General features: G+C 31.3%; 1 protein-coding gene across 1 annotated transcript; it reads right to left on the bottom strand.

The window, feature by feature from the left end:
- Positions 1-972: 972 nt before the first annotated feature.
- On the bottom strand, positions 973-17,987 carry LOC114349362 (alpha-tocopherol transfer protein-like). Its single transcript, XM_028299714.2, has 6 exons — positions 17,820-17,987; positions 17,658-17,743; positions 12,035-12,229; positions 10,893-11,039; positions 4,072-4,324; positions 973-1,072 (listed from the first exon to the last, which is right to left on the bottom strand). Exons 1-6 carry the CDS (start codon positions 17,914-17,916, stop codon positions 1,041-1,043), a joined length of 810 nt encoding a protein of 269 aa, XP_028155515.1. The 5' UTR covers positions 17,917-17,987; the 3' UTR covers positions 973-1,040.
- Between the last annotated feature and the right edge of the window lie 816 nt (positions 17,988-18,803).

Raw genomic sequence — 18,803 nt, forward strand, 5'->3', positions numbered from 1 at the left:
TTTTTTAGCAAAAACTTTTTTTTGTTCATAATATATTTTAACTTATAGAATAAAAGTTTATTATTTTTAAACATATGCAATTGTTTAAACAATATTTCACAAACAATAATCAAATTAATTTATTTTTTGTGGAAATAAAATATTAAAATACAACAAAATATAGAGTAAGAAAATAATATATTAGATAAAGATTGGAAGAAATTTTGGTGGAAATCAACTTGTGTGAATCGAACACCCCTGTCCTGCGCGTAGCACCAAAAATTAATGTTTATTTCAAAAAATTTCTGGCACCGTGGTAGTTAATCGATTTTAATTTTGCAAATTGCAAATGAAAGGTACAGTATTATTCTATATGTAAAAAAATATCAACTTGCTATCTGCTTTATTTTCAGTCCTGCAACATTTTGAAAAAATGAATTTTTTTTGCGAAAGCTGGATTGCAAAATTTATTTTGCAAAATAGTTTAAACCGATCTTAATCAAATTTATAGTATTGTTTGACTATTTCATAAAGTTTTATTGTGTAAAATATGAAGGTCCTAAGTTTAGCATAAATGGGCGAAAAGCTTAAAATGCGGTTACTTGTTTGTTTATGGTATGTTAGCAATTATTGCTATTTTGCAACAAGGGTGACAATTTTTAAAATTTTTAACCGATCCTATATTGTAGGAAATTTAATTAGGCAACTTTTATGTTAGTGCAACTTTTCTCGAAAGTTCTCGAATACTTTGAAAGTTATAATCAAAAAACGAAGAAAAAGATCGAATTTTTCCTTCATTTTTTGACATTTTGATTATTTAAACAATGTCCCGGACCTTTCTGAGTGGGAGGATAACTCAATTATTATTATATGAGTTATTTCCAAGCAATTTCTGCAAAAAAATATGAGTGACCTCTCAACGTCCATCTCAAAACAGATGCGCTCTGGACTATAGGGACTTTCTCCAATACGTTGGTATAATTAAACACAGTATAGAAATGATTACATTTTATTTATAAAAAATAAGTGCAAATAAATATAAAGACATTGATTGTATATTGTTAGTAAAATTCATATCCTGACAGTTTTAGATCTGAAAAAAAAAGAATATAAAATCAGTTTAATGTATTCACCTCATAGAAAAAAGAAGAATGGCCAATACATCAAGAATAGGTACTTAAAGGTACTAGATAATAGCTATAACTAAACTAGAACTATGGTAAGCGATAAACGATAGATCCACAGAAACTGATAAAAACAATGATCTCACATACAATGATCATACAATGATTACAAAGTAGCCATTAGCTATCAGAACAAAATATATAGCCTATGGAACTAGAGAAGTTCTCATCTGAAGACAGCTCAGTCCAACGGTTAATAGGGAACGTTATCTGGGTACATAAGAGTATAAGATATATGGTACAAACATGGTACAAACTACCAGTCAGAAAAATATACACCTGGAAAGTTCCTAGAGAAGACGGCGAAAACATATTAAGAAACCAGATTGACTATATCATTATAAACCAAAGGCTCCATAACACCATAGTATACTGGCGCAGATATAGCAAGTGACCACAACCTTGTTTTAGCAGACATGAAACTGAAAGTAAAAAAAAGACAACCACCAAAATACCTAGAATTAATCTGACTAAAACAAGCTGATTAAAGAACAAATATACAAGGAACTCCAGAAAGTAGAAAGACAAGGACCACTTAACTCCACAGAAAAATGGAAAGCGTTAGAGAAGATCCTGAGCAACATCATTTAACAACAACTGGAGGGGGATACATCACCTAAAAGCAAACAATGGATAACACAAGAAATAAAGTTTATATAGGAAAGGAGGAAATAAAAGAAAAAATAAACGAACAACGATATAAAACAATCATAAAAAAAATCAAACAAGGAAGGAATTGTGGCTAACAGAAATATGTTCAGAAGTAGAAAAATTCGAAAAACAACATGACAGTTTTAGCATACAGGAAAATTAAAGAACTGGTTGGCATACACAAAAAGAGGGGTATTAGAAACGCGATGGACAAAAGTAGCAACTTAATAATTGAACGTGAAGAGAAAATTAATAGATGAGAAGAATATGTATTGTTGTATAATTTTTTTTGAGAAAAATTTAGAAAATAAATTTATATTAGAGGCCACGAAATTATAGATTTTCATCGCCCTGTATATGACCAAAAATTGTAATAGTATAATTTAGTTAGTAATCAGTGTTTTCGCAGAAAGTGAAATCGTTAAGGTGGTTTTCCTAATGGATTTTGAACGGACTTAAAACAATGGTGCGGTCAGATTAGACAATACAGTTTATTTCGCTTTCAATGGACAATAAGACATGTTATAAAAAATTCGAAGAAGGTTAAGCGGTAAACAGATTTATTGATTTTAGAATGTAAGGCTTTTTGTTTAGCATTTTGAAACAACGAAAGTAATTTGATGTCTCCCGGAATTTAACAAATTGGAAAGTTGTATACAAATTAATTTGGTTCTTAAGAAATGATAATATGGGTGTAGTGGGTAGAAAGGATGTTTTGTGATTGGTAAAAAATGATGGATGGAAGGGATGAGAGTGTGAAGTCTGATTTTGACGAGAGAAAAAATAGGCACTGTGTAATGAATATCTGGAGACAGCAGTCCAGTTTTTTAAAAGTGAGAAGTCAGTGTAAAGTGGTGAAGTTGGCCTTTGCGAGCAGAATAAAGTTGAAACGAAATCGTTGACCAAGTTGAGAAGTTAATTTTCCTGTGTCCGAGGAAGATTCCTGTTTCTGTCTAGAACGAGTAGCCGATTGGTATCTATTTGCACAAGATATCGAGCAGAGAGAAAACTGAGTCGAGAATTCGAGCGAGTCCTGTTTGTTTGTTTGTGAAGCAGTTTGGACGAGATGGACCTTTCGCAACATCCTAAGAGTACGTGTGGGAGAATTGAGGACGACGCAATCCGGGAAAAGAAGTAGAGAAAAAACAAAAAGGTTAGTCAAATCATTTGTGAAACGGAGAGAGTTTGTTTATATCCACACCATATTTGCTTATTTTTGTATTGAACAGTTCTATAACATAATTATTATTTATTCATTCCAAATTTTAAAGAAGAAATAAGTAATCAATTCAAAAGGAGAAAAGTAAATTTTATTAAATTTTGTAAGAATAAATAACGAATTATTTAAATAAAATATGTTAATATGTAAATAATGTTAAAACAGAGCAGATATCCGAATTAAAGCTTAATTTATTAGATGAGAAATAGTTGCAACAAATCTAAATTTTTGCATATTTTAAAATCTTATGTTTATGGTATATTGGATAAATAAATAATATTTTTAACATTTATATGACATTGAGTGTGTTTAATTTCCCTGTTTTGTCCTGGAGGAAGTAAGCAACTAGAGATACTAGAAGCCACAAACCAAAGGTAATGCATCAAAAATAAAATAGCCCTGAGAATAAAGTTTATTAGAAAATTTAATTTAAATTGGGTTTTATTTTACATAAGCAGTAATTAAAATTATTGAGTAATTAATTAAAATAATAATTTGCTCATCAATCTCATAACAGAGAGAAATACAGAGCCATAACAGTATATAAAAGAGCTATTTGAAGACGATGAAAGAATGGAGACAATATCACCACGAGGTGGAAATGTACCCACAATTACCAAAGGAGAAATTGGAAAAGCACTAATACGTACAGTCGGAAAAATGAAAGAATACCCGTGAACGATCACATCAATCACTTATTTTGTATTTGCTGTCTTTTTCTATAAATAACAAACGTTTGTTATATAAAGAGATAGCAAATACAAAATAAGTGATTGATGTGATCGTTCATGGGTATTCTTTAATTTTTCCGACTGTATAAAAAATGATAAAGCCATGGGACCGGATGAAATACCTACAGATATCTTAAGACTACTAACAGAGAACCACGTTGATATACTACTAGAATTATTCAATAAAATTTACTATAGGTACAGGGGAAAGAAAGAATGGCTAACATTTGAAGTTCATTACCATACCCAAAAAAACCAATGGCACAGAAATGTGAAGAATATAGTGAAAGAATAGAAAAATACATACATTTCTGAATATTTTTGTCGTAAAAGAGATTAAGCCATTTGTTGGGATTCAATTTGTCGCTAGTACCCTCCAGTTGAGGCGGTAGATTATCTTTTCCAATGGTTACTTTCAATAATTCGTAATTGTGTCCACATATTCTTATAGAGTTCCTAATGTTTTCCTCCAAAAATGGTTTAAACAAAGAGAAAACTACGTAGAACAGCTTAGGTTGCCGAATTACATACACGTGCAGCAGATTGACCGGGAGACATTCCTAAAAATTAAGAAAAACATTACAAAATCATCATCATCAATGGTGCTACAGCCCTATAAAAGAGCTCGACCTTCCCAAGTCTATTACGCCAGTCAGTTCTATCCACTGCCAACTGTTGCCAGTTTTAGCCTACCCCTACTTCTACTTCCGACAAGTTGTGACATATGGATACAAAATCATCATCATCAATGGTGCTACAGCCCTATAAAAGAGCTCGACCTTCCCAAGTCTATTACGCCAGTCAGTTCTATCCAATGCCAACTGTTGCCAGTTTTAGCCTACCCCTACTTCTACTTCCGACAAGTTGTGACTATGGATTTTTCTAGGAGGGTTGTTCTGCTGTGATCTTGCTAGATGTCCTGCCCTTAAAGAGTTTTTATATGACCAGGACATTTAATTATTCCTAAACAATTACTTTTTTAAAATTTTAATTGAAAATTAAAGATTTTGTTGGAAAAACCAGCATTTTCCGGGGAAAATTTTCATTGAAGTAAATCTGGAAAAACACGTCTCTATGCAGAATTTAATTACGGTGAATTTTTATGTGAGTGTTTTTGGTGTTAAGTTAAAATCTTTGGAGTTATAGAGCAAAAATTGAGAAAAACACGATTTTTGGGCGCCATTTTGTTTATAAAAAAAGTAGCACACTATCTGCGGACTTTGCATACCTATATTATTAATACAATCATAAGATTCTCCGATAATATGCCCAGACTATAAAAACAAATAATTGTGTTCATTGCATTTATAAAATGGTATTTTCTTTGATTTGTATAGTCTTATAAATTGAACAGATTATAATCGTATATACAGTATACAGGGTCTTTCATTGGGAAACGGAAATACTTTAATGGTGAATAGAGGTCACGAAGGGCGTTCTAGGTGTACTATATTTTTTGCCCTACCGACTTTTATATCCGAGTTACAGGGTGATTTATCGATTTTGCTCATTTCTTTCCTAAGCCATAACTTTAGAACCACCCTGTATATTTTTTTAATATTTGGTACACATATGTCTCATTCCAAACCCAAACGACCGACATACTAATCACAAGAAAAATCCAGGTCCGGATTAACAAAAAATTATAAAGTAATTGTGACCTTAAAACAACACCCTGTATTTTGAAATTTTGAAAATCTGTTTGCATACTTGAAAAGAGCACAAAAAACTAAGTCTGATGGTTCGTTACGATTTTTCGGCCAGACAATTTTTTGACTTTAATTTTGAAATTATATTGAATTTTTTAAGAACTCAACATTAACCCAGATATTACTACCGTCCTTTTAAAAGGCAGTGTAAATTATGCGTAATTTAGGTTAGTACAGCTACCAACTGATAGATGGCTCTAGATGGAGTGTTTTCAAGAGCCAGCATTCGACAAGTTTTAACGATTTTAGTGCGCGCACATGCTGTAATTAGGGAGTTTTTGTTGCTACGTAACGTACGCATCTCCGTATACGTAAAGCAACTAACGTGTAGAGGATGAATATTAAAATAGGTAGTTTTTGTAACTGCCTTAACGTAACGTAAAGCAAATCGTAAAGTCACTTCTAAATTCCGTTGACATTCAAAAAAATAAAACAATGTTCACACAATATACAATTAATATACAAATGTAAAAAAAGATAAATGAATAATGAAATTGTATGGTTTTAATTTCTTCTATTTAAATATAAAAATATTATTTTTCCTTAGGTTAAAATTTTTTTATTTTTGTTTATACCTACTTTTTAGTTGTAAATTATTGTATACCTACATCAGAATTCCAGTAGGTATAATGTAAATAGTGTGGTAATATTTATTTGAAAATTTTACTGAAACTAGGTCATTTGTTTATCTAGTTATTAATTGTGGTGATCACTGTATTTCTTAAATTAATACAAGATTTGTTTGTTTTGCTTTATTAATAGACAACTTAAAAACAATAAAATTTTAAATCTATTATGAAGTTCCAATTTCCAATTACAAACATAATAATTTTACTCAAATAGACTAAATAACCAATATAACCTTAAAATGTTTATAAACGGATAGTACGCTGATGAAATGTTCATTTGGTAGGTAATCGGGCAAGATCCTCGTGTGCATTCGGTGACTTTCGGCTCGATAGGGATGCGTATGAACCTAACGTACCAGCCCGTAACCTTAGGTAATACGTATCGCGATACGGGAGTTCAACCATTAATGCGCAAGCGTATATGTCAAAAAGATGCGTTACGTTTACGTATTTGTGTGCACAAAAACTCCCTATTGTGAGGTTATCTGTGTAAATTGCCAGGTTTTGGACTACAAAATGGATGCTTATAATTGGAGGTAAGTCTAGAATTAAAAAACTGTTATTTCACGGCATTGGCATGTGGATTATTGTATAATAGGGACTTATGTACGTATATTCTTGGCTCGAATAGTTGTCACGTTGTTTCAAAGGCTCGCCGCTTGGGATTTCATTTTGTTCTTTTAAAAGGACGGTAGTAATTAGTACTACCAACGTGCGTATTGTTTCAGGAGGCCTCTCAAATTGCATGAGCTATTAGAAGAGCTTGATTCTGATGACATCCCAGTCCCTCCAGATGGTTTGATCATATTTCCCCCAGAAAATGCCAATGATGATGTCACCGATTGCGACTCCGGCGATGAAGAACTAACTACAATAAATAATTTACCGGGTAGTCAGTTGAGAAACGATGTAGAACTTGTTTTTGACAACGCGACTGAATTACCACAAGATTCTGTGAATTCCAGCCTACCAGAAGAAGATTCGGATGATGACAATATACCATTGGCTTTGTTTCTTTCCAAGGAAAAGCTGCCCCATCAATTAGAGAAGAGAATATCTGCACACTGGATTCAAGGAGACTTGTATCAACACCCTGATTGTACTTACTGGAAAACTCAATTTGGACCGAAAATGACTCAGTCACCGATGGAAATTTTCAATTTGTTTTTTGATGATGAAGTCATCAATTTGGTTACCGAATACACTAACATCTACGCAGGACAAAGAAATCTTTTGAACGACATTACTCAAAATGAGATTCGATGTTTTATAGGCGTTCTTGTATTGAGTGGTTATGTGGTTGTGCCGAAAAGGTACATGTACTGGGAAAATCGTGACGATTCGCACAACGCAATGGTGGTAGCTGCTATATCTAGGGATAGATTTTCCCACATAATGAAAGTTTTGCATGTTTGCAATAACTTGTCATTAGATAAATTTGATAGATTTGCCAAGATACGACCCCTGTTCGACGTAATAAACAAAAAATTTATACAATTTTCCCCTTTAGAACAACATCACAGCATAGATGAGGCAATGGTTCCGTATTTTAGTCGCCATCCCACAAAACAATTCATCAGGGGAAAACCAATCCGTTGGGGGTACAAAATGTGGGTAGGAGCCCTTCGTCAGGGATACATAGTTTGGTTTTCTCCTTACCAAGGTAATTCCACTACAATACCTGAACAATATAAAGTCCTTGGATTGGGTGCATCAGTAGTTCTATCCTATGCAGACAGATTGAATGAAGTATGGCCTCAAAGGCGATTCCATCTTATTTTTGATAATTATTTTACTTCTATTCATTTACTGCATGAGCTAAAACAAAGAGGCATATTTGGTACAGGCACTGTAAGGGAAAATCGCACCATGAAATGCCCTTTACCCTGTTCATCTGTTATGAAAAAAACTGAACGTGGTAAATACGAGTATCGTCTTGATAAAAATACAGGAATAGTGGTTTGCCGCTGGCATGATAATAATATCGTTTCTATTGCTTCCAATTTTGTACCAGTAATGCCTTGCTTCTCTGTAAAGAGATTTTCACAAGCAGAGAAAAAACATATTCAAGTTCCTCAACCAAATATTGTTAGAATATACAACAACTTCATGGGCGGCGTTGATCGCAGTGACCAGAACATCAGTTTATATCGAGTGTCCATAAGAGGAAAGAAATGGTATTTTCCCCTTTTTGCTCATTGCGTTGATATGGCTATTCAAAATGCGTGGCAGATTCACAAAACTCAAGACGGTAAACTGGATCAACTTGAATTTAGAAGATCTATTGCAACTAATATTTTGGAAACTTTTAAAAAAGAAACAAAACGCGGACCTTCTAAGCGGAATTCGAATTCGGTAGCCAATTCAAGATATGACGGTATTAACCACTTGGTTCTTTATCAAGAAAAGCAATCGCGATGTGGATATTGTCACAAAAAAGTCCAGTTTTTGTGTGAAAAGTGCAAAATACCTTTACATCCAAAATTTTGTTTTAAATCCTTTCATTCTTTGTAAATTGATACTAATAAAATATATATGATATCTGGTACCGTATATTACTACCGTCCTTTTAAAAGAAGATGTCAAAACTTGACAGGTATCGTCATAAAAAAATATATGATTGTGTTTTTTGGTTCCATATGCTATAATTTCCATGAAAATTCGAAATTAATTCAAAATGTTAACAATAAAAGTTTCAGTAATATCTGGGTTAAAAAGCAGGTATTATTAACTTTTAATTATAAATTATTAAAGTTATTGAATAAATACTCATTTTAAAATGAATCAATACTTATTTATCACATTGGAAATACCCAATTATTAATCACAAGAAAAATCCAGGTCCGGATTAACAAAAAAACTTAAAGTAATTGTGACCTTGAAACAACACCCTGTGTATTGACATTTTCAAAATTTGTTTGCACATTTGAAAAGAACACAAAATTCAGAGTTTATCAGTTTACTTTGATTTTTTTGTGCAAAAATGTATTACCTTTAATTTTGAAATTAAATATATTCAAATTTTTAAGAACCCTGAAATTAATAAGCAGGTTTTTAAAGCACTTTTAATAATAAATTATTCAAGTTAATGAATAAATACTAATTTTAAAAATAATCAGTTATTATTTACTGCGTTAGAAGGACTCACTTACTAATCACAAGAAAAATCCAGGTCCGTATTAACAACAAAATACAAAGTAATTGTGACCTTGAAGAAACACCCTGTACATTTAAATTTTTAAAATACGTTTGCACACCTGAAGAGAACACGAAAAACTAAGTTTAATGTCCCGATTTAATTTTGTGTGGAGACATTATTGTAATTTAATGACATTACTTTTGAAATTATATCGAAATTTTTATTATGATTTCCCAGAGTTTTTAAAAATTTCGACATAATTTCAAAATTAAATTCATTAAATTTTCTGGCCAAAAAATTGAAGCGAATGATTAAACCTAGTTTTTTGTGCCCTTTTCATACCTATGTGCAAACGGATTTTGAAAATTTCAATATACAGGGTGTTGTTTCAAGGTTACAATTACTTTATATTGTTTTGTTAATCCGGATCTGGATTTTTGTTGTGATTTGTAAGTGGGTCGTTCGAATGTCGTAAATGTCGTAAATAAGTATCGATTCTTTTTAAAATGGGTATTTATTTAATAACTTTAATAATTTATTGTTAAAAGTGCTTTAAAAATCTGCTTTTTAATTTCAATGTCCTTAAAAGTATCAATATATTTAATTTCAAAATTAAAGTCATTAAGTTTCCTTCACAAAAAATTAATGCAAACCAATAAACTCATTTTTGTGGTCTTTTCAAATGTGCAAACAAACTTTAAAAAGTTCAATATACTGGGTGGGTTTTCAAGATCACAATTACTTTATGTTTTTTTGTTAATCCGGACCTGGATTTTTCTTGTGATTAATAATTGGGTCGTTCCAATGTGGTAAATAGTATTGATTAATTTTAAAGTATATATTTAATATAATTCAATATAATTTTAAAATTAAAGTCATAAAATTGTCTGGGCCGAAAAATTTAAGCAAACGGTTAGACTTAGTTTTTGTGCTCTTTTCAAATATGCAAACAGATTTTCAGAATTTCAACATACAGGGTGTTGTTTTAGGATCACAATTACTTTATAATTTTTTGTTAATCCGGACCTGGATTTTTCTTGTGATTAGTATGTCGGTCGTTTGGGTTTTGGATGAGACACATGTGTACCAAATATTAAAAAAATATTCTAAAAGGTTCTAAAGTTATGGCTTAGGAAAGAAATTGGCAAAATCGATAAAACACCCTGTAACTTGGTTATAAAAGTCGGTAGGGCAAAAAATGTAGTATACCTAGAACAGCCTCGGTGACCTCTATTCACAATTAAAGTATTTCCGTTTCCCAATGAAACACCCTGTCTAATTCGTAAATCATTTTTTGTTCGATTATAGCGCCATCTATCAACAGCTTGAATAAATGTTAGAAATGACTGTAATCACGGAAGTACGTTTTTTCCGTCACTTCCAACTTAATGCGTTAGAAAGAAATCGAAAAACTGTGACGCACTGAAAAGTGCCTATGACAAAGAGTTTACCTCTGATGTGATGAATAGACAGGCAATGAGGTGCAATTTTTAGATCTCCCCGTGTCTTCTTTTATTCATCATTCGTTTGCAAGTAACAGAAATCACGAATAGGCGTCACACGAAACTTGGTCTCATTATAGGTTTTATTTCTCCGGAAATAAAACTTTGAATTGTTATTGCAGTTAATTTATTGAGAATACGGTACTTACTGATATAAAAAACACCATCCTCCTGGCAAATTTGGGGGAAATTCCGTACATATGTTTTAACGAAAAATTGTGTAAATCCATAATAAGATCAATATATTTAACTTCGTCCGATTTGGAGTAAAGCAACTCGCATAACAGACCTGAAACCTATTGATTTAATCAGTTTTATATAAATTAGGAAATGAATTAATATACAGTAATATTATTTCTCAGAAATTTTTTTAGTTTTATAGATTAACATAAACCCATCACATTCTACACTATTGTAATATAGGGAACTTACATAAAATTTTAGATTCGAAAAAAACGCTATAAATCACAACAGAACATAATTTAAAATATATATTATCAGGGAAAAAAAGTTGTTTTTGTCTTTAGTTTGGCTCCTAAAGACGATTAAAATCGAGAGAAAATTTAAATTATAGTAGCTAGCCCAAAATGCGCCATTATTGATCGTGACGTCATATCATTATAAAGTTTGAAATTCTCGCCATTAATTCATTATGTTTGATATTCTTCTACTTGTTTAATCACTTTATGGTGTATCTCAGTTTTATCAATCTTTAGTTAGTTGCTGTGAACTATATAGTTCATAATATTTGAGTGTTTTTATTAAGACAATTTTTTTAAAATGACCGAAGAGGGTTTTTCTAAAGAGCAGTCTGGTAACTTACCCATTATTGACATTAAACTTTATTATTATGATTAGTTTATTTTAATTCTATAATAAAAACAGTTCCACAAAAATATTGTATAGGTAAACCTCATTCAATCTGTAATGAACATCTACCAAAATATACCAAAAGTTCTATTTTCTTTTTGTTTAAAATACACTTGATTTATTAAGAAAACTATTAAGCAGGCAACAGATATTAAATACTTCTATTAAAATTATATTTACGTACATGAAATGCTTTTTCGATCGTTTGAAATGATTTGAATACACAGAAAATTTTAAATTTATACTTCTAAGTTATTATGAGTTTTTGATGCTTGAAATTTTGGAAATCTTATTTTTAAACGAAACCGAACATTATTATGTAATAAAACAAAAAGGTGCAATTTTCCTATTGTAATTACATATATTATTTCTGGGATACTAGACGATAAGACTGACGATAAGAGGAAACGATAAGACTTACTTCTAAAATTTCATCAGCTGTAATTATTTGGGGATCCCAGTTTTCCAATCGAATCCACACTATATGTTGGCCTTGAAGACCTGTGTTTTCTAATATTTCGACAATTTGGCTATTTATGATTAGTTCAATTCGAGATTTTTTTAGCTTGAGCCATTTGTTGCGGTGTCGGTGGACGAAACTTTCGAAATTTTGAATCTAAAAAAGGAAATAAAGGTTGATGTATGTATAGTACTTTTCGGATAACACTGTAACCTTTTTTTATTTGTTTTTAAAATACAGTGTGGTGGTTCGAAGAAATAAAAAAGCAAGGAAACAATATAAAAGATCAAACAAACGAGAATTACAAATTACAATAAATAGGAGAATGAAAGAAAAAAAGGTACAAATATTAGTAACAGCAGCAAAGAAAGATAATTGGGAAAAATACGGCAATAAAATGGAAGAAGATTTTAAAAGTAACCAAAAGCTATTCTACAGAATCCTGAAGACGATAAGATCTCACAAAAAACAAGAAATAGGCATAGGTCATTAAAGATAAAAACGGAGAATTAATAACAGAAACAAAACAAATAGTTAAAAAAAAAACGAATAAAATCCTTTATAAAAGGTATATATTTAAAAATCCCTAAAAAGGGCTACATCACAGAAATAGTTTTCGATTGGTTGACCAATCATCATCAGTGCTTACGTGATCTAATATGCTAACCACCAAAATACAATATTATAAAAATATGTGGGTAAAAACCCTTTAAAAGCAATCTTTCAAGGAAACGTAGATGAAATATGCGAAGATGTTCAAAATATTCCATGTAATATGCTCTTGGTACCATTTGAGCTCCAAGTCAACTTGTTCACATGATGACAGTATGGTAGTAAGTGCTACCAAGCTTGCTATCATACTTGCTACCAATGCTACCATACTGTCATCATGTGAACAAGTTGACTTAGAGCTCAAATGGTACCTAGAGCATATTACATGGAATATTTTGAACATCCATGCTTTAGTTCGCATATTTCATCTATGTTTCCTTGATGGATTACTTTTAAAGGGTTTTTACCCACATATTTTTATAATATTTTATTTTGGTGGTTAGCACGTTAGATCACGTAAGCACTGATGATTGGTCAACCAATCGAAAACTAGTTCTGTGATGTAGCCCTTTTTAGGGATTTTTAAATATACCTATACCTTTAATAAAGGATTTTATTCGTTTTTTGTATTATATGGTATACAGCCAACTACAGGAATACTTTTTCCTTGTGGATTTTTAAATAGTTAAAAGATGGAAACAACATTTGAAGAAATATTAACGGATATACAAATAAACCAACATGACATTAATGAAGAACAAAATAATATATTCGAAGAAAACACAGGAAACTCAATAAACGAGGAAGAACTAGAAGAAGCAATAAAAACGTTGAAGTATGGAAAAGCACCTGGAGTGGATAGAACAATAGCAGAAATTATAAAAACATATGGGAAAAATGGAGAACAAATATTACTAAAAATAATGGATAAAATCTGGAAAAATGAAGATATCCCGGAAGATTGAAAAGTTACAGAAACTATGGAAAATACTAAGAGAAAATGACTGGACAACAAGCTACTAAAGATGATACAAAAAAATATAAAATGAGATCAACAATGGCATTCACGTAATAATTCAACATTTAAACAGACACGTTTACAGTAAATGGAGGTTTAAGACGGGGAAGAGAACTTATTAACACTTTCTAATATTTATGGACGAAATTATTAAGAAATGCAGAAGAGTAAAACTGCAGAATAGTAAAAGAGTAAAAACTGAATGTAGGGTATAGAAATCTGCAAAGAGTAGACACTTTTTGGAAGGAATATTTGCTAACGATTTGGTGTAATTGCAAATAGACCAGGGCTGATCTGTTTTGAGGTGGATGTGAGAGGTGGCATTCGGATTTTTGCAGATAAAGTTAGGTGACAACTTCAATAATTATAATTTACTTATGCTCCTTCTCAAATATGCCCGGAACATTAATAAAAAAATTTTAATATTTAAAAATTTCGAAAAATACCGATTTTTTTTTCTACTTTCATTGCTTATAACTTTAAAACGATTTATTTTAGAACAAAGTCGTAGAGAAAGAAAATAAAGATAATTGAATTTTGTATAATATACGACTAGTTAAAAATGTCTTAAATTATTACCCTTTCTGGAAAATAGCAATAAATACAAAATAAGGGGGTAAAAAAGCCTGTTTTTGTTCAATGTTTTTCAACCACTTTGGTTGCACTTAGAACCTTCATAATTCGCTTAGAAAATTATTACAATATACTTAAACCGTCCATCAAATTTCATTAAAATCGACCTAATAGATTTTGAATAATAATTTTGCAATCTAAATTTTTTTTTAAATGTTCAAATATTTTAAAACCTTTCTGAAAAAAAAAGTAGCCCAGTTAGAAGTTTGCTAATTTGTTTACATATAAAAAGGTTCTCTACCTATCTAATACACATTACAGAATTAAAATCGGATTATTTTAGCGGCCTCGGCATTGTTTTAAAGTTATAAACAATGTTTTGGCTTATAAACAAATACAGTGAGGACGTTTGAGTTGGAATAAATTCATTTTCTTGAGAATGGGCAACTCTGGAGATAAATCCCGAAACAGATCGATTTTTATTTTAAATTATAATTTTTTGGCATAAATATCATACTAGTGACGTCATCCATCTGGGTGTAATGACGTAATCTAAATATTGGAATTAATTTAATTCATTTTTTTTTAATTCAAACCCTGTATAAATAATTATGTTAATTTTTATATTAGTGACTACAAAATTGAATAGCCTTTCGATTGAGCTATCACACGGCACCTATTCTTATTTAAAAAAAATCATCGATTACGTCATCACGCCCAGATGGATGACGTCACTAGTATGATATATATACCAAAAAATTAGAATTTAAAAATAAAAACCGATCTGTCTCGGGATTTATCTCCAGAGACGCCTATTCCGAAAAAACGAATTTATGCCAACTCAAACGTCCTCACTGTATTTGTTTATAAGCCAACAAATTGTTTATAACTTTAAAACAGTGCTGAGGCTGCTTAAATAATCCGATTTTAATTCTGTAAAGTGTATTAGACAAGTAGAGAATCTCTTTATATGTAAAAAATTAAGCAAACTTCTAAATAGTCTACTTTTTCTTCAGAAAGATTTTAAAAAATTTGAACTTTTTTTAAAAAAATTTAGATCGCAAAATTATTTTGCAAAATCTATCAGGTCGATTTTAATGAAATTTGGTGAACGTTTAAGTATGTTGTAAGAATTTTCTAAGCGAATTACGAAAGTTCTATGTGCAACCAAAATGGTTGAAAAACATTGAATAACAACAGGCTTATTTTGCCCCCTTATTTTGTATTTATTGCTATTTTGCAGAAGGGGTAATAATTTAAGACATTTTTAACCAGTCGCTTATCATACAAAATTCAATTATCTTTATTTTATTTCCGTACGACTTTGTTCCAAAATGAATAGTTTTAAAGTTATAAGCAACGAAAGTAGAGTAAAATCTATGTTTTTCGAAATTTTTAAATATTTTAATTTTTTTATTAATGTTCCGGGCATATTTGAGAAGGAGCATAAGTCAATTATTATTGTTAAAGTTGTCACCTAACTTTATCTGCAAAAATCCGAATGCCACCTCGCACATCCAAAAATAGACGTTTTTTCACAGATCCGCCCTGGTCTAAAAATCTGAAAAAAACTTCAGAATAATTTGGAAATATGGAAAGAACTACCCACTGAAAACGGAATGAAGATAAATACTACGATGTTATATCTTCTCAATATTCTTCTCAACGAGACCCTACTATACGAAGAATGGGGAATAGGGAAACAAAGAGAAGTGATGTTTACAATTAAAAAGAAAGTTAGAATATCTTGTACATATAATAAGAAAAGGCACTAAATTCTTCTTCTTGTAGTTCCTTCTCCTATCGCAGATTGGCTATCATCACAGCTATCCGTACCTTATTGGCGGCTGCTCTGAAAAGATCTACTGAGCTGCAACTATACCACTCTCTTAAGTTTCTCAGCCAGGAAATTCTTCTTCTACCTATAAATCTTTTACCCTTTATTTTACCTTGCATTATGAGCCTTAATATCTCATATTTCGCACCTCTGGTAATGTGGCCTAAATATTCTAGCTCTCTTGTTTTGATGTTCTTTAATCATCTCGCAATCCTTTTGTAATCTTCTTAACACTTCTGAATTTGTAATTCGTTGGATCCATGGTATTTTCAAAATCCTTCTATAGCACCACATCTCAAAGGTTTCCAACTTCTTTATATTTTCTACTTTTAGTGTCCAGTCCAAAGTCGAGAGCACGTAGCATCTTAAGGCTCTTATCCTGAGCTCCAGAAGAAGGTCTCGATTAACAAATATCTTTTTCATTTTTATAAATGCTTGTCTTGCAATTTCAATGCGTGTCCTGATTTCTCTACCCTGGTAATTGTTTTCATTTAACCAGGTTCCCAGATATTTGTAGTTACTAAATACAGATTACTAAAAATAATCCTTCAAGGCAAAGTATTCGGAAAGCGAGGTATAGAGAGAAGAAGAATATCATGGTTAAAGAACATGAGGAACTGGTTCCCACAACAACAAATAATCTATTTAAAGCATCAGCTAATAAAATAATTATAGCCAGAATGATCGCCAATATTCGAAACGAATAGACACCAAAAGAAGAAGAATATCTCGAAATTGAAGGAAAAAATAGAACAAGTTAAAATTCTTACATACTCACCAGTAATAATAGAAGAATAAGGATTTCTAGAAGCAGAAATCAATAGCAGAATACATATAACTCTACAACTGTATTATACAATGATCAAAAAATTTATTTGCAGAACATAAATATCAAGGAATACATAAATTAAAGTTTTAAAAACAGTTTATTGACATTGTGTGACTTCTGGTAGCTAATAATGGTTACAAACGGAATGGCAAAATAGCGAGATACAGGCCGTATAAATAGATAAAGTTTTCCAGAAGAGTTAAAGCTGTTACAAAAATGAATAGAATAAAAAATATAATTGACGAACTAAAAACACAATCCTCATTGAAATTTATAGAAAATAGAGAGCTGAGTTGGTGAGGTCATTTACACCGGGTCAAAGACATCATACCAGTAAGAGTATGGGAAGCAAAAATATTGAAAAACAAACAACAGGGAGACCAGGACAGACATTGGATGAACTAATCGGAGAGATATTGGAGACAAGAGAACATGGACATACGTAAAGATTTTGACACTAAACCGTAAAGAATGGAAGAAATTTGTTTAGATGTAAATTAAAGCTTACAGTATTACATATAAGTATGATATCAAGAGCTATGTAGATGTTTTCCATGATGGAGTTTTTTTTGAGGTTTTGGAGGGAAACAAGCAAGAGGAAGACCACATATGATATGGGTTGATGATATTAAAAGCATAGCCGGAACAAATAGGAAATATGCTGCTTAGGGTAGAGACCGATGGAAGGAGTTGGGAGAGGCACATGTCCAAACATGGACGATAAAAGGCTAAGAAGAAGAAGAAAAGCCTGATAAATAGTTATTAACTTACTTACTGCTCTTAAAGCTGCGATGGTATCATACTGTCTTCCAACCAAAAACCGTTTTAAGAATCCTTCATCTAATCTGTTCACTTTATTTTCTAAAAAAACATAAGTCGGTGTTTTAATCTCTATCACAATACACCAAAACAAGTAGATATTAACCAATGTACCAACCTTTGGCAATCTTTTCAAACTCCCTCAGTTTTTTAATGTTTTTTTCTTCAATAAATGGTGTCATAGTTGAAGACGTGAGGTTAACTGATAGCGACATGTCCTAGTCCTAAAGATTGTGGCGTTCAGCGGATTGTTTGTTTTGACAAAAGTTTGTTTACGTTTTGCGACATGTCAGTTTTGAATGAACTTGAAAATAAGTGTCAACAAACCGTAGGCCAGAATCGGAAATATGTAGGTGAATAATTAATAACTAAATAATCAAAAACGTCCAAGGAATACACAGTTTTTTCTCATAGCTTGGATTTTAAAAAGTTACATACCGTTGGACAATCTGATCAGTCAGCAGTAAATTCATGTTAATTTGAGTGTATAATATGATTTCTCTATGATAAATCATATCACAATTTAGTATATTTAGTTCTGGGATTTATGAAAAACTGTCTACCTTAGATATCCACAAAGGACCAGGTCCTGATGGGCTTTCACCATAGGGCTTGGGAGATAACTCTCAAGGTAACAATATACACTGTGTCCGTAAAGTATGGAACAAATTCTTTTTTAGCTAAACAGAGCATTTTAAGAAATAATCCTGAAACACGTCGATTTTTGATTTTAATTTACCGTATTTTAAAATAATATTCAAATATACAGGGTGAATTACTTTCGAGTAATGACGTCACCGTCATTTTTTTTTAAATGGAACACCCCCATTTTGTCTCAATTTTCGGATTACTCTAGCTGACCTGATTCCAAAAATTTATCACATGTTGATTCAAATCAGTGGCGGCTCGTATAACTTTAGGAAGGTAGTGCCAGAATCCGGGCAGCTGCCTAAATTTTTAGTGACGGTTTCACGATATTGTCAAAAAGGATATAAAATAGAAATTAAAAAAAAATAGGTGCAGATATTTTTATCTTATATTACTATTTTTGGGATGCCAAGAAATTGACCAAAATTTATCAAAACAGTTCCGTAAATTAAGT

The sequence above is a fragment of the Diabrotica virgifera genome, chromosome 3, assembly GCF_917563875.1.
Source record: "Diabrotica virgifera virgifera chromosome 3, PGI_DIABVI_V3a".
NCBI lineage: Eukaryota > Metazoa > Arthropoda > Insecta > Coleoptera > Chrysomelidae > Diabrotica > Diabrotica virgifera.